The sequence below is a fragment of the Indicator indicator genome, chromosome 17, assembly GCF_027791375.1.
Source record: "Indicator indicator isolate 239-I01 chromosome 17, UM_Iind_1.1, whole genome shotgun sequence".
Taxonomy (NCBI): domain Eukaryota; kingdom Metazoa; phylum Chordata; class Aves; order Piciformes; family Indicatoridae; genus Indicator; species Indicator indicator.
The window spans coordinates 3,833,424-3,855,528 of NC_072026.1; the positions used below are offsets into that span (position 1 = coordinate 3,833,424).

At 49.6% G+C, this 22,105-nt stretch overlaps 2 protein-coding genes across 2 annotated transcripts; both read right to left on the reverse strand.

The window, feature by feature from the left end:
* Positions 1-2,708: 2,708 nt before the first annotated feature.
* On the reverse strand, positions 2,709-3,824 carry LOC128972601 (putative P2Y purinoceptor 10). The gene has a single exon (XM_054388671.1). It carries the CDS (start codon positions 3,822-3,824, stop codon positions 2,709-2,711), a length of 1,116 nt encoding a protein of 371 aa, XP_054244646.1.
* An 11,100-nt stretch (positions 3,825-14,924) lies between these two features.
* On the reverse strand, positions 14,925-15,947 carry LOC128972628 (putative P2Y purinoceptor 10). The gene has a single exon (XM_054388704.1). It carries the CDS (start codon positions 15,945-15,947, stop codon positions 14,925-14,927), a length of 1,023 nt encoding a protein of 340 aa, XP_054244679.1.
* Between the last annotated feature and the right edge of the window lie 6,158 nt (positions 15,948-22,105).

Sequence of the window (22,105 nt, forward strand, 5' to 3'; positions counted from 1 at the left end):
GGAGACAAAAGGTATTTTTAGCAAAGAGAAAGGCGACCTTCCCTCCTTCCTTTTGCTGCACTAGAAAGTGTTGTGCACAGAGGTGGCTGCTTGGATACTCCAAAGTGCTGCATAATTTGGGGTGTGTGTAAGGGTTACCTGTGCATGTGTACATGGATGGACACATCTATAAAACATAGGTCTGTTGGAGCAGGACCAGAGGAGGCCACAACAATGATCTGAAGGCTGGAAGCCCTCTGCTGTGAGGACAGGCTGAGAGAGTTGGGGTTGTTCAGCCTGGAGAAGAGAAGGCTCCAGAGGGACCTTCTTGTGGCCTTCCAGTGCTTGAAGGGGTCTTTAAGAAAGCTGGGGACAGACTTTTTAGCAGGGCCTGTTGTGACAGAACAAAGGCTGATGGGTTTAAACTTAACTAGGGAGATTTAGTCTAGATAGAAGGAAGAAATTTTTGCCACTGAAGGTGGTGAGACACTGATCCAGATTGCCCAGAGAGGTGGTAGATGGCCCATCCCTGGCACCATTCCAGGTCAGGTTGTTTGGGACTCTTAAGCAATCTGCTTTGGTTGAAGAAGTCCCTGTTGACTACAGGGAGGGGGGACTAGACAATCTTTGAAGGTTCTTTCCCACTCAAACCATACCGTGATCCTGTGTCATTGGTACTGGTCGAGATCTGGCTGAGCTGCCTACTTTGCTGTGCTCCCTGAATCCTCTTGTTCTTCTCAGGAGGATGTTTCTGGAGCAAAGTCCCAGTGGTGACTGGAGCTATTGGGAATTGTGGAGCTGGTGCTTCCAATAAGCTTGAAACTGCAGTCTGGGCTTTCTGGTCAGTCAGCAGGACATACAAATATCTAGCTGTGGTTATTGAGGGCTACCTGAGTGTCCACCTCAGCTACTCAGGGTTATATTATTCCCAAAAGACAGTCCCAGGCTAAAACCACACTCCCAGTCAAGGTGCTGGTGGTGTGACTGGTCCTGTCTGTGGAGCCTGCTGGACGTGGCTCTTGCCAGTCAGAGCATCAATGAGGTTTTGCTTGGGTTTCCTGTTTGCCTGCACGCTGCTGGCTTTCTGCCCTCTGGAGCAGCTTTTTTTCAGTCCCAAGCAAAGAAGGAAAATGTCCTTCTGGTTTGCTTTGTGTTGTTGTATTTTAATACAAGAGGAGGAAGAGATCTGGGACGTAGCACACTGCAGGGCAGTCTGGGTTTTGCCTCTCTCAATGTTTTCTGTCTTTGGCACCCTCTAAGTACCAAAGCAACTTCCTCCAGCTTGTCTGGATCTCCCCCTGTCGTTGGCAATGTGAGGGGTAAACCACAGCCCACTCTCTGTTTCCCAGAAACTCTGCTAGGGTTGGAAATGTGCATCCAGTCATTGGCAGAGCTGTTTTCTATCCACCCCCCCCCCTTCTCCTTTGCCTCTGTTTACTTGTACAATGCCCTGAGGGGTTTATGGCATTGCAGTCGTCGATGCCTTGGCCCACAAGCAAGGAAACCTTGCAGCCCTCATCCTGGCTGCTGTGCAAGGGACTGTGGTAGCAACAGGACCTCTCTGAGCCTCCATCTGGGGCTCTTCACCTCTGCAGATGATCTGGTTGCCCTGAGAGCAGATGTGGGGCATAATGAGACTATTGACAAGCACTTAAAAATAACACCCATGATGCTGAAATGTTTGTTGAGAGAATTTTATTTCCTCCCAAGTCTGAAGCTTTAAGAACACATTTGAGTCAGTTTTGTAAACTTTCCTCGGTACCCAGCCAGGGCCAGGACCTATTCTGGGCTTTAAAGCAAAACTGAGAGGCTTGAATAACATCTTAATCTGCAGCCACAGGCCTTAGCAAAATGCCAAATAACACAAGACTCCTAATAACACAAGAGACAGCAACACCAACTCCCTTCTGCAGCTCATGCTGGGTCTCTGTGAATAAATGTGCCCTGGGAGAAGTCCTTCATCCTTCCTCCCCTTTGCTTGTGGCATATCCAGTCTCAGTCTCTCTTCCTGGTATTCATCCCCTATTATGAGCTGAGCAACCCAGAGCCCCCCTGAGTCAGAAAGACTTCCTTGGTCAGCTTCTGAGCTGCGTGAGCAGAGCCCAGTTCATTTGAATCTCTTCCTTTTAACACTGGTGTGGTTAGTGGTTAACAACCTTTGCTTGATACACGTTGGTAAGGTTACAGTCTTGCAGTCTGGATTAGGTTGGATGGTTGACATTTGCAGGGGGAAGAGGCTCAGATGACATGGAGATAATTTGTCAACTGTCCTGGTCTAAAGCCTCACACAAGCACAGTGGATGCTCTGAGTCATCATGGGCCACAAGTAGCTGTGGTCAGGGCTGAAACCCCCATGGTGCTACCTCCCTGAGCTGTGCTGAGGCTGAGCCAGCCGCTTACACCTGGGGATCCAGAATGAGTTTTGAAAATTACCAATCTGTAGAAGCACTGAAACAACAGAAAGAAGAGGGACCCCAACCCATCTGCAGTGCAGCACGGGAGCAGTATTGGTATCAGCAAGAGCTATTTCAGGTAGTTTACCCATATCACGATGGAGAACACTGAAAGGAAACAGTCCCCAGCAGCAACACCACAACCAGCAAGTCTTTCTGCATCAAAATCTCCTTCTGGGTCAGATCCTGGCATCTGCTGCACACAAGAGTAACTCAAGATGTACTTGGAGACCTAACACGATTTTCGCTCCAGCTAGGAGAAGCCCCTGCGTGGTTTCAAGAGATGGACTCCAGCAGAAGCTCGTCGGGTGGCACGGGAGGGATTTCCCTGCTGTTTATTCTGCTGAAGAACTTGGGAAGGGACCAGAACTTGAAGCCCCGAAGGTTTCTCCTCTTCATGCGGATGCTGTGCCCGATTTCAGCCACGGAGAGGCTATTCCCCCGGCGCGGGAAGCGAGCGCGCAGCACCGCGCAGCTGTGCCGCAGCAGCTGGTCCTGGAACTCGGAGGTCATGAAGTAGTAGAGGACGGGATCCAGGCAGGAGTTGAGGCTCGCCAGGCAGAGGGAGATGGGGTGGAAGCGCAGCGTGCTCCTGTGCACGGCGCAGTCCTGGATGATGTTCTCGATCACCATCATGAAGAAAGGGAAGTTGATGTGGTAGGGGGTGAAGCAGATGAAGAAGACAGCCGCGCACATCAGGACCATGCGCAGAGCCTTCTGCTTCTCGCCGGCGTTCTGCAGTTGCGTGGGGCACTCCCGCAGCGACTGCCACATCTTCCACGTGCAGCCAGCGATGATGCCGAAGGGCACGACAAACCCGAACAGCTCCGCCACCGTCACCAGCGCGATGGAAGCCCCTGGGCTCAGCTGCTTCACCCCCAGGTCTGAGAAGCAGGTGTCGGTGCTGTTGGACAGGGCTGGGCTCCTCACCACCAGCAGGGGCAGGCAGGCTGCCCCCACGAAGAGCCAGACGGCGGCGCTAATGGCCGCGTCGTACCGCCGCTTCCAGCCCTTGGCTCGGAAAGGGTGGAGGAGGAAGAGGTACCGCTGGATGCTGATGCAGGTGAGGAAGCAGATGCTGGCGTACATGTTGAGGTACTTCAGGTAGAAGCACACCTGGCAGAGGAAGCTTCCGAAGGGCCAGGTGTGGTTTATGTAGTAATACATCCGCAAGGGCAGCGAGAGGACGTGAGCCAGGTCGGCCACGGCCAGGTTGATCATGAAGATGATGGCTTTGCTCTTCTTGCTGATGAAGCGGCACAGGACCCACAGGGCAGCACTGTTTGCCAGCAGGCCGGGGATGAAGATGAGGGTGTAGGTGGTGGCATACAGAGTGGACTGGAAGGACATCTGAGGACCAGTACAGTTCCCGGAGGACACATTGCTCTCCATCTTGACTGAGTCTCTTCGCTCATGGGGCAGTTAAGGTGGATGGAAGCTGCCTGCGGGGAGTAAAAACAAACTGTAAAGCCAAAACCTCTCCAGTATTTCCCCACATGGAGTAAATGCCCTTCAGTACAGAGGAGTAAGCTGTGTGTAGGTATGTGGAGAGCATGTGTGCAGGTCCATGTGGGGAAGGTTGTAGAGCCAGGTCCCACTCACAGGCTGTGATCCTGAGCACCTTCCACAGAGCTCTGCAGGATCTCCTACCCTGCTATTGAAATTCAGCTCTGTAGCATTAATCTCTTTATTGCTAATGCCAGAGAGCTTCTCTAGCTCCCTGGAGTTTTTCAGGCCCACTTTCACTGCAAGTACTTTTCTGTCAAGTCCTGGCAGATCAGTGCTCTCTGATATGTCCACAAGCCATTTTGGTGGGACTGTAAATAAATAGGGACTTCAAATGAGCCTAGACACTGCCTGCTCACATCCATGCAGTGATCTGACACGAAATCAGCAGCGAGGGCAATAATTAACATTGGCAAACAGCAGTGGGGGTGGGCAGCTGACCAGAGCAGAGGCCAGAGGGAGAGGTGCAGACAGATCTATCAGAGCTCTGGCTCCGGATTTAAGGCTGGATTTATAAGCTAATAGCTGGCCAAGCACACGCCAGTTGCTCTGCTGGTCCTGCTAACTCAATTCCCTCACTCAGGGCACATTGCGCAGGCTTCATGTTGTAGCAACAGGAATGACCCACCAGCAACAGCTCAAGACATGAAGGAAGACAAATACATCTGCATTTTACTTAGAGGAGAAACTCTCTTCATCCATTTACCCATTTCAGCTCAGCCAGCCAGCATGGAGGGTATTAGTGGGTCACAGGGAGTTCACAGGTGCAGGTGCAGCTCTCCAGAGGGGTGATGGATTTTGCCATTCGTGAGCAGAGCCCACAGGGAGATTGCTGCTCTTGTGGGGAGAGGCACTTTGGCAGCAGCAGGTTACAAACACAGGGCTTAAAGCATCGTCTGCAACAAAGCAATGCCACTCTCCCCTTGGAAACAGAGCCTGTAGCTGCCTGTCAGGTATCAGGCAGCCTGTCCTGCCCTTCCAGGAGACCAGAGCCTGCTCTGGCAGAGCCCTCAGCACCTCTTGCCACTGAGCCCCCCTCGACAGCGGGATTTAATTAGGCAGCAGCCAGCAGTGCTGTTTCCGCAGCCCTGGGCCTGCTGTTTGGCACAGGGATGGATTTCTGAAAGCTGATTGCTCCTGCACAGAACCTGGCATTGCTTTGAGATGCAGGGTGAAGGCTCCTCCACCCTCCTCCTCATCTAGGCAGCTCTTCAGAGGAGTTGCCACATTTTCAGTTTCAGGAGGAAGGTTATATATTTATGTACACACATATATTATATTTATACACACACACGTCTGTGCACATATATCAAACACAGCTAGCAGCTTCTCAGCTGCCTGCCTACTGCCTGCATCTCTGTGAAGCATTTACAGGCCTTTCTGAGCACCTTGCTTTCCAAACTGAGCCCTAACCAAACTCCCTTCTCCTCTTTGCTTATTTCTCCAGGGTTTGGCTGCAAAAAAAGCCAAAAACCCAAGGCTGAAGTGAAACCCCAACTGCAGGCAGGCTGCTGCATTAGTGCAATTTTGGCTGCTGCCTGTGCTTGGAGCTGGTAGCCTCAGGTCATAGAATCATAGAACAGTTTGGGTGGGAAGGGACCTTTAAAGGACATCTAGTCCAACTCCCTGCAGTCAGAGCCTCAGGTAACCTGACCTGGAATGGTTTCAGGGATGGGAGGCATCTACCATATCTCTGGGCATCCTGGGACAATATCTCACCACCCTCAGCATCAAAAATTTCTTCCTTAGGTCTGGTGTAATCTCCCTTCTTTTAGTTTAAAACCATCATCCCTTGTCCCTTCCATCCTGATGCAATCTATGAATCTGTCCTGTCACAACAGGCCCTGCTAAAAATTCTGTCCTCATCTTTCTTCTAGCCCCCCCCTTTACGTACTCAAAAGCCACAATAAAGTCTCTGTGGGGCCTTCTCTTCTCCAGGCTGAACAACCCCAACTCTCAGCCTGTCTTCACAGCACATGGTGGGTTCCAGCCCTTGCATCATTTTTGTGGCATCCTCTGAATTCACTCCAGTTGGAGGTTTCTGATTTCTCCATTGAGCTAAGACAAGGCAGGGGACCAGGGACATCTGTCAAAAAAGGGACAGTGGGAAACAAACCCCTTTGGTCCCTGCAGCATTCCCAAGTGCTCCTCACCTGCCTGAAAACCCAGGATGGGTTTCTGCTTGGTGCTGACCCTGTTCTCAGCCAGTGCCCTTTGCACTGAGACTATTTAATTGTGGAAACACAGGGGCAAGACACTTTGTCTTCACATCCCTGCTGCAAATAAAGGGGGAACACTGCCAGGGAGCGTGGGGATTGCAGCTGTTCTCAGCTCTTGTCACAGTCTTCCAGCAGCAGAGGTGACATTTGCTGCTCTGGGCTCATGAAGAGGATTATAGAGTGCCTGGTGTCCCTGTTCTGCCATTCCCTCCCTGCCACATGTCTCAGCCCAAATGCTAAACATTATCCCTGCAGGCATGACTGTAGGACTCCTCTTTGCTGCTTTTCTGCATGTTTTGGCTTTCTCTGGAAGCCCAGGGGTGCCTGTTTCTCATCAGGAGGGCTGGGTGTCACTCCTGGTACCCAGTATGTCAGGTTCTAGGTTGCAGCACTTGCCAGGGCACCTGGCAAGATTGCAGCAGGGAGCTCCTTACCAAGCCTGGGTTCAGGGCAGTGCTCATTCACTGCAACACTTCCTGAAAGGGAGATTTCTCAATTCCTTATTGTTTTTCAGTTTTCACCTTCCCTCCCACTTGCACCTTGCCCCAAGCCCCTCCAGCTCCCTCCGTGTTTTGCCTTTGGTGATGTTGGCTTCGGGACATGGCTGCTCCCATGGGCTTTGGCATGGCTTTTGTTCAGCGACTTTATAAAGCTTCTACAAAACACTTCCTGCCATTCCTTGATTGTTTACCGACTTCATCCACACATCCTAGGCAGGAATGGGGTAGAGGGGCATTTTTAAGTGGCAAAACTGAGTTTTATCCAGCTGCACACTGAAATTACAGAGGGGAGACTGCTAGACAACAGGTTGTAGATATAGCACTGGGATTCATTAAACATCAAGTAACTTTGCAACGAGTTGGGAGGTGAAAGCAGCAATTAAAGCCCCCATGTTTCTGTCTCTGAGTGTGTTAGCAGTCTCTGCTCCTGGAGGCGTAGGTGGCTGTCACTGTTGGAAATCGCCTGGTGGCTCTGAATCACCCTGGCCCCACCCAGCCCCACATCACTGTGGTTACTCTGCTTACTACTCCCAGATGCTCTGGCAAACTTGCCCTCATCTTTTCCATGGGTTGGTTGGACAAACCAAGTTAAGCTGTGTTCCTGGTGTGGCTTCAGGAGCCCCAGAGCTGGGGGATGGGGGCAGAGCTGTCTTCCTTCAGCCCTGCTCAAGCCAGGGATGCTGGAGGGAAAAGCAGCCTAGGAAAAATAAAACCCTACATAAATCCACTTTGGGCTTGAAATAAGCTCCCGAGTTAGAGCAGTGGAGTTTTTGACACTTCTGTTTAAAGGAATCATTTTGTTTGTTTAATCCAGGCACTAGCAGGAAACACATAAACAGAGCTGGTCAGTTATGGCAGCTTCCGTCAGTAGCACCAAAACCAAAGCATTTGGGGTAAAGCAGGTTTTCCTGTCTACTGTCACACACAGCAGCCTGCTCACAAGCGCCGAGAGTCACTCACCCACCCCTTGGAGCTGAGCAAGACAGAAATACATGGGCAGAGTCAGAAGCTGCTGAGGATGTTGCCTGATAAGATCTCTTGAAGAAGAACTAGAAAGTGATAACATTGCTCAAAGCTGTGGCAGCTCCAGCCTGCTGAAGAGAGCAGGCAGCAGAAATCAAGCTTACCTTGCTGTGACTCCCATCCTTTGGAGGGGTAACATCCATGCTAGGGAGCAGGAGAAGAGAGCTTTCTGCTTTTCCTTCCTACGGATTTTCTCAGCAACCCCAGCGACTCCTCGTTAAACTTCCACATGGTTTGGGAGCGCTGGAATCCTGCCGGCATCTGCAGCCCAGTAGAGAGGCTGCAGAACAGGAAATCCTCTATTTTCCTTCTCCTGGCCACACGAAACGTGTGCAGCTAATGACGTTACAACAACTGGGAAGGCGATGACGTTGTGGGAGCCAACTGCCCCTCTGACAGAGACCTCAGGCGTGGATTGCTTCCCTCCTTTTGCACAGAAGTTGTGTGAGGTGGTGGTGTTCCTTGGTTGAGCTGCTTCTGCTTTTATCCCCAGCCACTCACCCTTTCCTTGCTAAAACTGTAGAATACAGAAGCAAAAACTCTACCAGTGAATGCTTGCTGAAGGAAAACTGAAAACAGTCCAGCGTATGTTAGTGGAAGGCAGGAATTTTCCTGCCTTGCCTTGGATGCTTGGTTAGCCTCAGATAATCAAGGCTATAGGCTGAGGGCTGGGACTTGGTTGCTGACATAATGTGATCGTTTAAGGTGGAGACTTTCCCAAAATACTGTGGTTTAAAAACAGCCATAATGTGCACCATTCCCCGTTTCTCTCTTGTCTTTTTGCCTCCCTTAACTTCTTTCCCCTGTATGTGCATATATGCATTAGGGGCTACAGAGATGCTGAGGGGCCTGGAGCATCTCTCTGAGGAGGAAAGGCTGAGAGACCTGGGGCTGTTTAGCGTGGAAAAGAGCAGACTGAGAGGGGATCGTGTCAGTGTCAATCAATAGCTGAAGGGAGCAGGGTTCAAAAGGCTGGGGCCAGACTCTTCTCAGTGGTGCTCAGTGACAGGACAAGGGGCAGCAGTCTCAAACTGGAACCCAGGAGGTCCCATTTGAACATGAGGAGAAACTTATTTACTGTCAGGTTGCCAGAGCCCTGGCCCAGGCTGCCCAGAGAGGTTGTGGAGTTTCCTTGTCTGGAATGATTCCACACCTGCCTGGACATGATCCTTGGCAACCTGCTGTGGGTGACTCTTCTTTAGCAAGGGAACTGGTCTAGATGATCTCCAGAGGTCCCTTCCAACCTCCCTCATGCTGGGATTAGGTGAGTGTAAGATGAAACATGCATCTTTCCCCACAGCATCACTGCCCACTGGCTCTGCAGTTGCCAGGGTTTCCCTATGCTGGCAGCAGTGCTGCCTGTGGGGCTCTCTACACTCCCTTTGAGTGCTGCACTTCATATCTCATAGAGAACAGCAAAGAGGGTCCTTGACTCAAAGTGTCCTGTGGTCAGTGGAGATGCAGGTGCCTAAATCTGTTGGGCAACATCCTCCTGAAGGCAAAGGCAAGACCAGTTTCTATAGCAGCCTTTGTAGACTTATCTGTGGGCTTCACTACCACTTGCTGATCCATGGAATCACGGAATCATTTTGTTTGGAAGAGACCTTTAAGCTCATCAAGTCCAGCTGTTAACTCAGCACTGCCAGGTCACCACTAAACCATCTCCCTCAGCATCACATCTACACAGCTTTTAAATCCCTCCAGGGGTGGCAATTCCACCACTTCCCTAACATAAATGTAGTAAGTACCTGTGAAGCCTCCTGCCTCTCACCTCAGCTGAGAGCAAAGTGATTTGGAAGATGCCAGAGCTGCTTAGCATTCCAGGTTTTATTTCTGTGCATCATTCTCAGCAGCTGATGCTGATTGCTGGAAGAGCAGTGCTGCTGTAGCTGCAAAATGTGCAAAGATTTTTAGAAGGGAGGCTGGCACTGTGCCCCATCCCGCTGCAGAAGTTAAAGGTTTATCCCAAAGTGAAGTGGCTGTTTTATCAGGATATCCTGCCTAGGACTTCCTACTTCAGCCCACATCCAGCCCTGTATCCAGCTGTCTCTGAGCCCTATTTTTAGGTAACGTGTTTACTGCAGTGCTGCCAGGGAAGGAGAGGTCAGTGGATGTCAGACCACAGCAAGGGCCACACTCACACCTCAGGGCTCATAACCACATTGAGTCCTTCCTCTGCTCATTGGCTTTTTGGAGTACTGTTGCAGACCTTCCTGGTCATGAAAGGCTGATGGATTGACAAGCCTCAGGCCTCATCCTTCAACAGACACTAATCAACTTCTCCATCCTCCTTTCAACTGCATTTTCTTTGTTCAGCATTTCTACTCCTCTGGCTCAGGACTGATCCTAAACGTGCCTTTTACACCGTGCAATGTTCTGCTTTCAAAAGCAGAAGACACAAAGGATCTTTCAAATAACTGTGAGACTTTATCTAAGGCCTCCAGATAAAGGTTGTCTTCACCTTTAGCCTGGTATCCTGTGGGCAGAAGGCCAAATGCATAGGATCAGCATCTCTTTAAGCACTCAGCATTTGGAAATATCTGACAGGATGCACCTGAAGGATGTATGAAAAACACTGAGCCATTCAAGAGGAGGAGGTCTCAGTCACACAAAGCAACTCACCCCTGTGCAGAGGTTTGATGCAGCTTGGCTGGAGCCATCAGCACCTGGCCACTGGGGCTGGATGAGTCCCTGGTGCCCTGTGGCACATCTGGCTCTCTTGCCACTGCATGGTGGTCTCCACAGAGGCAACCTGTTTAGGAAGTTTTGATTTATTTTTACAGCAAATTATTGTCAGTCACTCTCTACCTCCTTGGACTAAACCCTTGTCTAATCCCCAGACCAGGGATTTTTGGCCCAAACGGAGCAGTTACAGCCCTAAAATCTGTGAAGTGCAGTGAAGGAGTTTCAAATTTTTGAGCTGGCTGCTGGTTGTTATCCAGCACTTCCAGCATGTTTTGAGCTTTTTCTGCACGCAGAGCTGGGGATTTCATTTAAGGAAAGAAAATGAAGCTGAGGCATTCGCATGATTCTGCAGCACAGAACCTGAGGCTGCAGAAAGGCATTAAATGCTGTGGGGTTTCTTCCCAAACACATCCATTGTCTGGCACAGGAGGGCACTTTCTCATCCTGGAGAGACATTACCAGACCTCTGAGGGTCTCTAAGATGAGGTGGCCATTTGCTGGCACTGCAAAGAAACATTTTGTTTTGCTACCCACTGAATGGCTGATGTCCTAGAGAAGGAGAATATGTCCTGGTGTGGCTTTGCCCAGGGCTGTGTTGTTGGAGGATATGCACTGCCATCAGTGTAGGTGGCTTGGAAACCTCAATGTGCTTCCACCTCCAGCAGTTCCCTTCAGGATGAGGCTTTACGCAGCATTGCTCCAGCACCAGGGACCAGTGGGAGTACTTTCAGACCCACCCTTCACAAACCTGCATAGCTCTCTCTACCCAACCTCTCGACTTGGTTAACTTCAGCTTTCTGTGGCACCTCTGTGGAAATCCCTTTTTTGGTGTCTGCCCAAGAAGAACGAAGAAACCTTTTCTTTATAACTAGTGTGTCTGGACAGTGGGACCAGCACAAGAGATAATCCAGGAGCAACATCATGAAATTCTATTTCCTCTTGTCAGAATAATAAACATGCTTTACGGTCACAGGAAACGGAGTGAATTACAGGAACCGGAGCTGGGCACGGCGTGCTTTGAAAGCAGCACAGCACTGGCAGGCAGAGCCAGCAGCTGCAGCCCCAGCTCTTGTGTCAGCTGAAATACTCTCCTCCTTGGCAGTGACCCTGGATTCATCTGCTCTTCTCCTCAGACACGCTGCTGAGCTTTGGGAGGACTCAAACTAAAGGCTTTGAATTTCACAGAAGGGCTTGTGGAGGCCAAATTGATGGTTGTTGACTTTCTACCTGCTTTCAGGCTTTCCCTGATCTCTTTTTGCACTGAGTTGTTGCTCTCCAAGCTAGCTCAGGTGACATCATTGACCATCTTGGCTAACTTTCTGTCCCATCCAGCAGCTAAGCTCCATATGTCTGATTTAACTCTATCCCAGACAAAACCAGTCTGCTTTCTCACACACCAGAAGAGACCATCAGACCAAGTTGTCTAACCTCCTGCACATAGAAGTGATTTGACTCAACAGATGAAAGTGTTGAGTGTGTGACTTTTCCTCGTGGGCTGGGGTTGCAGGATGCTAAAGGACAGTTTTGGAGGGCCTAAGGGAATTCAGAAGGCATGAGGCAGGAAGATAGAAACATGAATGTGAGCAGCCAAGGTTCTTGGGAATGCTATCAAGGTGATGGGGAAGGGTATCCCTCAAGAAGCCACCAAATTAATTGTTAAGGTTAAGGGTGGGAGAGCCATCATCACTCTTGGGACACTGAGGTGCTGGAGCAGGTATTCCCCTACCAGGCTGATGTTTCAACTTCAGTATGTAGGGGACTGCAGTTACCAATTTCTGTTTTACAAACCTTGTCCTACAGATCTAGATCTGCACAATGATCGTTGGATGAGCTGGAGAGAGATGGTTTCTATGGTCCTGCCTGTGTGTAAGGACAGTATCAACCACTCCTCACCCATCACACCCCACACTGCTCTCAGGGAGGACCTTTTTTCCCCCCAAATACCTCTAAATCCAACAGAAATATGGTCTAAAAATAAACAGCAGCCAGGTTAGAGTGGGATGAAAACTTTTCCATAGACAAGCAAGCAATGTGATTAAGAATAATTAAAGTTGCACTCCATTATTTGAACTCTGATTTAAGGAGGAGCTGATCCCATTTTGGTTTTGGTGTTTATTTTTTTTCAGCCATAACTATAAAACTAAGCTTATGTTGGGAAAATGTTGGTTTAAGCATCAGTTTCTGGAAAGAAAAATGTAGGATGAGCTGCACAGTCACCATAACAGTGCCTTCAATTTGTGTTCACCTGAGAAACAGAGAATTGTGTGAAAGGGAAATCACAGGAAACAGCTTCTGGTCAGCTGTTAGATGATCAAAGTCCATAAAAATCATAGAATCCCAGAATCCAACCACGGGGGAGGGGTGTGGAAGGGACATCTGGGCATCCTCTAGTCCAACTCCCCTGCTAAATCAGGGTCATCCAGAGCAGGTTGCCCAGGATCACATCCAGGTGGGTTTTGAAAGTCTTCAGAGAAGCCTTTGGACTCCACAAACATCCCCAAAACACCCACAGCCCCCAAAGTCTCCTTGTCTGACATTGTTATGGTGTGTCTATCTTATGAGAAAGCTGCTACATGGTCAGCAATTTCATTCTTTGTGTTTGACTGTGTGCATCAACCCCTGCTGGCGTGTGGCAGGCACTACCTGCAGTGTGTGAATGTGTAGGTGTGTCAGTGGCATAACATTGCCATTGGCTTCGGTGGGTGATGGGCTGTTTGCCTTCTCTGCAGCTTCCTCACCAGAGAAACCTTCAATAACCCTCCCTGTGACAGCTGCTCCCTTCAGATTGACATATTTTGGTGTCAATCTGAGTCTTGTACTGAAGAACTTCTTCCTCAGCTCCAGTCTAACCCTGCTCTCCCTCACCTTCAAACCATTTCCCCTAGTCCTGTCTCTAGACACTCTCATGAAAAGTCCCTCTGCAGCCTTCCTGTAGGATCCCTTCAGGTATTGGATGCATTGGCTTGGATGGGACCCCCAAAGGTCATCTTGTCTGACCCCCCCTGCAGTCAGCAGGGACTTTAAGTAGATCAGATTGCTCAGGGCCCATCCAATTTGACCTTGGGAAGCCTGTTCCAGTATTTCACTGCCCTCAACAAAAAGAACTTCCTCCTAATATCCAACCTAAACCTACCCTGCTCCAGTTTCAACCCATTGCTTTCTCCCATTTTATTGTACAGTGGCCAAGTGGGAAAACACAACATGCAGAAACCTTTTGGCTGAGTTAAAAGGCAATTAAGTGGAATGGAGTAGTTTGAGTTAAAATCTACTTCATGTTTCTGATACTCCTCCTAGGTTTGTAGCAACATCTAAGATGCTGATGCTGGTGCTCTGAGAATTGTACAAACTCCTTTGCCAAACCATTGGTTTTCAACAGCAAGAACTCAGTGCCTATGTTCAGCCCCAGGTGTCATAAGGATAGCCTTGAAGTTACACAAAGTGGCTGAACTTGGCCAAAGAGCTGTCACCTGTTTAAGTGAGAGGTAAATGACATCTTTCCTTGTCCCTGCTTTTCATGTCCTCATAGCTGATAATGAAACTGTTAATGGGGAGACCATGAGAGGAACTGGAAGAGAATGTCACTGTTAGTGAAATCACCTTGGCAAGGACACCTCTCTTTTCTGACAGATGTGTCAATTGAACTGTTGAACCAAGGTGTCATGGGGCAGATCCACTGCAGGTACCTCTGGGCCCGAGAAGCCAAAGCAGAAAAGAGTGAGGACCTGCACCGTACCACCAGCATGTTCAAATCGACTGGCACCAAAGCTGAGCCCCCAGCAATGGTGGTCCTGCCCTTCAGGGTCCAAAGGTGCCATCCTGATGTCCCCTTTGCCAATGATGGCAGCTCAAAGGGGAAAAAAGTCACTTGGAGCAAGGGAAGGTCCCATTCTCTGGAGTGTTTGAGGAGCTGTTGTCTTGCAGAGGGTCTTGCACCAGCTGTAAGTGCAAACTTGTTATGGGGTTTGTCAGCAGTTAAGAAGTGGATGAGGAGAAATAATGAGAGCAGGGGAGGAGTGTGGGAAAGGTGAAGCAGAGGCAAGTGTGGTGGCCAGTGGGACACACTCAAAGCCAGGAGTGGGCAGTGGCAAGCTGGGGCTGCTGTGCTGAAGCAAGCTTCTGACTTTCACGTGCCTGCAGCCCTTTTCAGGTTCTTGTATGCGTCGTGGGGTTTTGGCAGAGAAGACAATTCATCAGATGTCAGTGTGGGATTGTCTTTGGCTTTGGGATTGTCTTTGGCGTCATCACAGAGCCATGGAGTTGGGAAAACAGAAGAAAAGCTCCTGGGACATTTCCACCATTTCCTAGCAAAAGGTTTGTCACTCCCTCCTGTGTATTTTGTAGTCCAGCTAGGTGAGGCATGGATGGCACAGCAGCAGGTGCAGGCACTACAGTTGTTGCTCATCAGCTTCCAACACATTGGTCTTCAACAGAGTTTTATCTTCTGTGTGTCAAAAGATTTCACTGAATAAACTTGCAAGGTCTTCCCCAGTGGAGCTGGGAAATCATGTCACACAACAGTCCCGGATATCACATCTTCAGTCTTTAAGCTGGGTTTCTCCTCACTCCTTCATTGATGAGCCACTCTCCTTGCTCATGAGCCGACTCCTGATGGCCAAGCTGCTGTGCCTTGTTATCTGGTCCTGAAACTCTGAAGTCATAAAGAAATACAAGATGGGATCCAAGCAGCAGTCCAGACTCGCCAGACTCAAGCAGAAGGGCTGGGTGTAGAGCGTGACAGTCGTCACGAAGCAGTCGATGATGACGTTCTCTTTCACCAACATGTAGAAGAAGAAGTTGATGTGGTATGGTGCAAAACAGACACAGAAGACAACAGCACACATGGAAACCATCCTCAAAGCCTTGCGCTGCTCGCTGCTGCTCTGCAGGGTTATCTGGAAGCCCCGAAGGGAGGCTTTGGTTTTCCAGGTACAGAACAAAATAATGATGAGCGGGCCGACGAAGGCGAAGAGCTCCGCTGTGCCCAGCATCACCACCGTGGCCACCTTGCTGCCGATCTGAGAGACCTGAAGGTCTGCAAAGCAGACGTTGGCACTTTTTGCCAGGCCCTCGCTGCGCATGATGGGGAAGGGCAAGCAGGCCAAGCCCACGAAGAGCCACACCACAGCGCTGATGGCCGCGTCATACCGCCGCTTCCAGCCCTTGGCTCGGAAGGGCTGGTACAGGAAGAAGTATCGCTGGATGCTGATGCAGGTGAGGAAGCAGATGCTGGCGTACATGTTGAGGTACTTCAGGTAGAAGCACAGCAAGCAGAGGAATGTCCCAAAGGGCCAGGTGGAGCTGATGTAGTAGTATATTCGCAGCGGCAGCGAGAGGACGTGAGCCAGGTCGGCCACGGCCAGGTTGATCATGAAGATGATGGCTTTGTTCTTCTTGCTGATGAAGCGGCACAGGACCCACAGGGCAGCACTGTTTGCCAGCAGGCCGGGGATGAAGATGAGGGTGTAGGTGGTGGCATAGAGGCTGTTCTTGAACGTCAGGTTGTAACTGGAGCACGTCTGGTTGCTCTGAGTCATGACTGGGGTGCTGGAAGTGTTTGTCATGGGGTAGGGTAGGGCGGTCATTCCTGTAGAGAACAAAAAGGGGTTGTAAAGGCAATGGCACTGCAAGAGTTGTTGATAGTCACATTGCTGTTTCCTATCTGACTGCTGAGCACAAAGTAGAGGGTTGGGAGTGTCTTCTGTATAAAACACCCTGCTCTCTTCTTCAAAGCTGCCTTTTCAGAGGCCTCCCACTACTCACACTAAGGTGGGGATCACTCATGCTGTGTCAGTCCCTTTGCTGGTCTGTTCAAGTGCCATAAGCACAGATGAAGCTGTGCCATACTGCTAACAGAGGAGCAGGAGAAGCTGCCTGTCCTTTTGGCAGTTCAAGGTCAGCTGTGGTTTGGTCTCTGGACAGCAGAGAAGGAACACATGGAAGCAAGGTGAGACACAGGCCAACTTCTGCACGTGAGCAAGGACCAAACAATCAAAATGTGAGCACCAACCACTGAACTGTACCTGCCACTAAGTTGTATGTTAGGCATTGCAGGGGTGATCCCATCAGTAGACCTCATGGACCCACCTCAGGCTGTGTGGAAATTAGACTCACAGACTGGTTTGGGTTAGAAGAGACCTTAAAGGACATCTTCACCTAGTTCAGAGTCCCATCCAGCCTGATTTTGAACACCTCCAGGGATGAACCATCTAACACCTCTCTGGGCAACCAGTTCCAGTGCCTCATCACTCTCACAATGAAGATCACCAGCTTCCATTTCTCACCAGCCTCAGTTTAATGCTTTTCTCCATCAGATAATTTTAAGTTGCTTCCAATTTCTGTCTCTCTTTGATTCAGCTGAGTAGGGATGGCAAAATGCCCCACCTTGAACTGTTGGGCCATCTTTGGCCAGCTTTTGTAGCTGGGTCTTGACTTCAGTAAGAGCAGAGAGTCAGGAGTGTCTGGGTTTATTGGGTATTTCCCCATAGGGCTCTAGTTCTCATCTCAGTGATTCCCAATAGATCAGTTCATGTTGACTATCAGCTCCCCAGTTCATGTGGCACTGAGGGAACTGATTCATTCCTTCTGACTCATTTCCTGTACCACTGGCAAGGGGCATTTGCCAGAAGAAGTGTCTCTGCAGGTAGATATTAGTAACTCACACCCTGGTACTAAGATTTTTTTTCTTCTTTCATGTTCCCAAAGATGACAAAGAACACAAAGAGATGGTTTTTTTCAGCTTGTTAATCATTGCTCTGCTTGAAACAAGCAGGAAAGATGCTTCTGACTATGGCTTTATCTCCGCTGCTACGAAAAATCAGTGTTGAAGGCCTCTCACTCTGCTTTGTGGTGCTCTTCAGAATACTGAGACAGAGAGTGGACAGGACATGGAGCTGAGCACTGGGATGTCTGCTCAGAGTGTGGCTTCTCAGAGTGGTAAGTCTGGGTTACATCTCATTTCTTTTGAGTGCTGTGGATTTCTGGTGCTCTGCAGGTTTGTTTTCCCTTTCCACCTGGTTTCTCCTCAGCTCTGCCTGGACATGCTGTCTACTGCCCTTACCTCCACTATGAGCACTGCTCACTGCACTCAATTTCTGACCCTCTGGTGACCTCCCACTTTGCCAAGAAGCCATTAAAGAGCCACTTTTAAAGGTCCTTGCTGCCTTGTTTCCTTTGGATGTCAAGGTTTGCGTGACTGCCTGCTGCTCCTCCAAAACACAAGTACTAGATGGCCACTGGAACCATGGAGGACTAGGGGCACTGGCAAGTTGTCCTATTTTGACATGTTTTGACATGCTGGCCACCACACACATGATCTTCACTTCAAATGAGCCACAGCAGACAGTTTGCTTCTTGAAGTTCCTAGATACAGTTAGCCCTCGTTTACATTTCATGTGACAGTTGAGGACCAAACCACACTGTCAGCAATCAGAAGCATCACATCCAGGCTGCTGACTCAAACCAGCCTCTCAATGGAGTCATTTAGGGCAAACCCACATGCCCAGGAGGTGACAGCTGCAACCAGAAGGTGATGCTGGGTGCACACACTTCGTACCAGCATTCAGCCTGCACTTTCTGGTTGCAGCAGTCTGTGCCCAGGCATGCAGATGAGTGCAGGGCTTGGCTGCAAGGGCTGCAGCATGCCTGAGACTGCAGGAGAGACAAGGAAGACATTGTTTATACTGGGGGTGGTGAGACATTGGAACAAGTTTCCCAGAGAGGTGGTAGATGTCCTATCCCTGGAAACATTCCAGACTGAAGAGGGCTCTGAGCAATTTGCTTGCTAGTTGAAGATGTCCCTGCTCACTGCAGGTGGTTGGACTAGATGATCTTTCAAGGTCCCTTCCAACCCTGAACCTATGATGGAACCCACAGCACAGAGAGGTTCCCCTTTGGCCCTCATCTTCATCTGTTAATTGTCCACAAGGTGTCAGAGTTAATCAAGATTTCTTTGCCCTCCTCATTAAGGTATTTTTCTAACCCCAAGAGGCTCAGGCTGTCTGAGTGGTGGATGGGAGAGGCAGTGGTGTGACTACATTCTCATGAATTTATCTTGCTATCTTCTGGGGTGATCTCAAACTGAAAGTGATGCTGAATAACTGATATTAGGGGGGGAAAATGCTTCCAGTAATCCTCATTGTTGGTATTTGCAGGCAGAAGAGTCAATGCTCATTTACACTTTGCAGGGAGCCAGCTCCCACTGCAGCATTGTTTTCAGAATATGAAATGTCCCAAAATGGGTAGTAAAGAAATCCATCATTATCTAACTATTGGTTGGGGTTTTTTTTTTTTCACAAATTAATTAGAGTTTGCATTTCTGAGACTGTTGTAATGGCATAAGTAAATGTGCACATTATTACTTGTAGCTGGACATTTGGATCCTAGGATAAAGATCTTCATCTTGCTAGGCCTGGAGAATGACTGAGGCACACAGAGTGTCATTCCAGACTCCTGGATCTTTCTGGCATGCCTATCAGCAGGCCAGGTTCATTGGTTTAAAAGACATTTGGATGAGGAGGAACATGGTCTAACAACTGTGTACAGGGAGATGTTAGGTCATGGCTGGACTCAGTGACATTAAGGTCTTCTCCAAGCAGGCGATGTCTATGGTCTGATTAAGTCCCAAGTGCCTCTATACTCTGCCCTGCTGGCATGGCCACCAATCTCTCACACTATTGCACTTGCACTGGGGTATGAAACCTCTGTAGTCAGAAGTGGAAAGTTCTGTTGTTAAGGGTGCTGCTTCTGCTTTTTCTCTTCCAAACACACACACCAAAAGAAACCCCATGTCTGTCTTGTCTGATCTGTTGTGATAAGATGCTTTTCTTTTGCAACACCAGCCTGATTTTTGCTTGTCTCAGGCAGCTGAAGCAGCAGGTCATGCACACGTGGGAGGACACCAGCAGCCTCACTGCAACACTTGGGAGATGGCCTTCCATCATGGATTCCATTCCCATGGCTGGTGATGTCAAGGTCCCAGCGCTTTCACTTGGCGCCAGCAAACAAGCCCTAGAACAAAACCCACCCTCTCACTTCCCACCTCCTGCTGCTCCTCTCCTGCAGAAGTCTGCAGCAAGGCAGATCTGACACACTGCCTAACCTCTTTTGCTGTTGCCTTTTGATTCACCACAAGAGATGGCAGATTCAGGGGCCACCCACTATAAATCCTGACTCTGAGCACCACACTGCATCTGTGCTGCTCTGCTGGGCTCCCATCAGAGCCCAGCTGCTGCTGCAAGCAAGTGCAAGCCCATCAGCAACCTACCTTGGACAAAGTGCAGTTTAAAAGCTTCAGTCTCTGAAGTAAATTGAGTTTTAATTCAAGCCAGTGCCTGCAGTCTGAATGATGACTTTGGGCTGCCTTAGGATTCTCATTAACAACTCCAAGCAATCTATTTTTGTCCTCCTGACTAATATTAATTTCCTACTGTTGCAACTCAAATTGCCCTGGAGGGCACAAAGACAGGCAGTATGTAGAAAACGTTTGTGTTTTGTTTTGTTTGTGGTTTGTTTGTTGTTGTTTTGTTGTTTGTTTGTTTGTTTGTTTTTGTGGTTAGAAAAAACAGATTTGCAAGTTGCTAAGTAGGAGTTTAAAGGGAAAGATATTCCCTGAGAAATCAGGCAAAAGAAAAACCTTGTGCCTGGTGGTGACACTGGAGAGCAGCTGGAGAACCACTAATTGCCCAGGCTGTGACATTTTGCTTTCTCTAGCGAGCAGCAAGTTCATACCGCCGCTGTTTCACCTCCTCCATGTGTTCAGACAGAGGATTGGCGCCCAAGGAGGGCTGCTGCTGCTTTTGTGCCACAAATCTCCTCCTAGCGTGAGCCAGCCCCTAAGAAAAAGCCCAAGGAGCGCAGCAGCGTTTTCCATAGGAGACAGCACCTAGAGCCTCATTAACGCTGGTTCTAGATCGCAAAGAGAGTTTAAAAGCAGCCTTACCTTATCAGGCAGGAACCCGGCGAAGTGCAACTGTGCTGTCAGGAGGAAGTGGAGTGTGGCGGCTGCACCGCACCAGCCTTGTTTACATGAGCACAGCGACCTGAGTGACATCACAGGGGGCTGCAAGGTGCTGCTTCGCCTGCGGCTCCGCGCCGGGGCTGCGCTGGGGCGGGCGCCGGCTGCCAGCTCCTACCTGCTTCAGTGGGACTCGCTTGCAGAGCTCCCAGCCCTGCAGAGCCGGGTCCCGGCCATGCACACACACGCGGCTGTCCCAACATCAGGTCTGCGCGCCTTTGTCCTTGGTGTCTTCTCTCCTGCTGCTCCACCAGGCTCGCTCAGCACCCCGTGGGCTGCTAGGAGAGAAGGCGTGTGGGGAGCTGGGTTGCTGCTCCGTGCAGGACAGCCCCTCCTCCTCTCCCACTCTTCCTCCTCTCCAAGGACAGCTCCAAGCTGATGAGCGTGGAGACACTCTGGAGGTTCTGCTTGTTCCTCTTGGGCGGTTCAGCTTTGCTCATGCCTCCTGATCGTTAGGCTGTAGTCGGTCATTGCTCTGCGTGACCCTCAGCTAGCGGTTGCTCTGCTTCACCTACTGCTAAGTCCTCCGTTGGTGAAGTCCAACTTCCCAATGGCTTTTTATAGCTCTCTTGTGAGCCTTGTTGACATTTCTCTTGGGCACTAAACAAGAAGGCAGCTCAGTTTACAGTTGCTGGAGCTGCTGCCAGTGGTGCCAAACAGTGGCACTTTGGAAATCTTTTCAGGGAAGAGGGTGAAATCCAGCCTCACCTGTATCCCAGGGGGTAGATGCATTAGCAAGGTGAGGACTTTACCCACTTAGAGGATCTAATTGTTTGGGTTTCTAGAAAGCCACCAGGAATCCGACCTGTTTAGCCTCTTCAGGGTCAGCCTTTGGCTTGCAGCACATGACTGCCCCATAGCTCAGCAGTTTAATCACAGAATGTTAGGGGTTGGAAGGGACCTCGAAAGCTCATCCAGTTCAAACCCCCTGCCAGAGCATGATCACCTAGAGTAGATCACACAGGAATGCATCCAGGTGGGTTTTGAATCTCTCCAGAGAAGGAGACTCCACAACCTCCCTGGGCAGCCTGCTCCAGTGCTCCATCACCCTCATACTGAAAAAAAATTTCCTCATGTTTACATGGAACTCTCTGCTTTGCTGTGGTGTAAAAGTGTGAAGAAGAATGTCACTGCAGCTACCACCTGGCTCAGGGACGAGAGAGACACTGACGTCAGACTGCCCAGAAACCTCAGAGCCCCAAACCTGCTGGCTCTGATTCAAACAGGAACGGCCTGAAATGAACACCCCTGAAACACAGCACCATGCTGGTCCTCTTTCCATGAATTGTCCAAGGAGGCTGGTAGGAGCTGGAGATTGTCAGATGTTTATTTTAAAGCTCTTTATATGGGCTTCATGAAAAGCAATCATGAGCTTTTGGCCGATGTCACAGTGTTTATCAGTACATCCTGTTTGGCTGATCTCTTAACTTGTTCATCAGCAGTGGGAATTTCTTTGCTGGAATCTATCCAGTCACAAAGCCCTCTTTCAGATTAAATCACCACACAATACTCTGCAGCCCAACAAGCAAAGCAGAGCCTCACTTGGGGAGCCGCCATTCAGAAGTTCAGAATCAGTTCTGGATTTCGAAACAGTTTGTGGCTTGACTCAGCTGGCATTTATGGAAAACAAACATTCCTGACTCCTCTGCAGATGCTGTCTGATCTCTATGAACTTCCATCTCTAAGCTTTCATCCCTCACTCAGTTGTCACCAATAGGCCTGAGTGAT

Coding starts and splice junctions, on each gene's coding strand:
- LOC128972601 (XM_054388671.1), bottom strand. CDS start 3,824: ATGGAGAGCAATGTGTCCTCCGGGAACTGTACTGGTCCTCAGATGTCC.
- LOC128972628 (XM_054388704.1), bottom strand. CDS start 15,947: ATGACCGCCCTACCCTACCCCATGACAAACACTTCCAGCACCCCAGTC.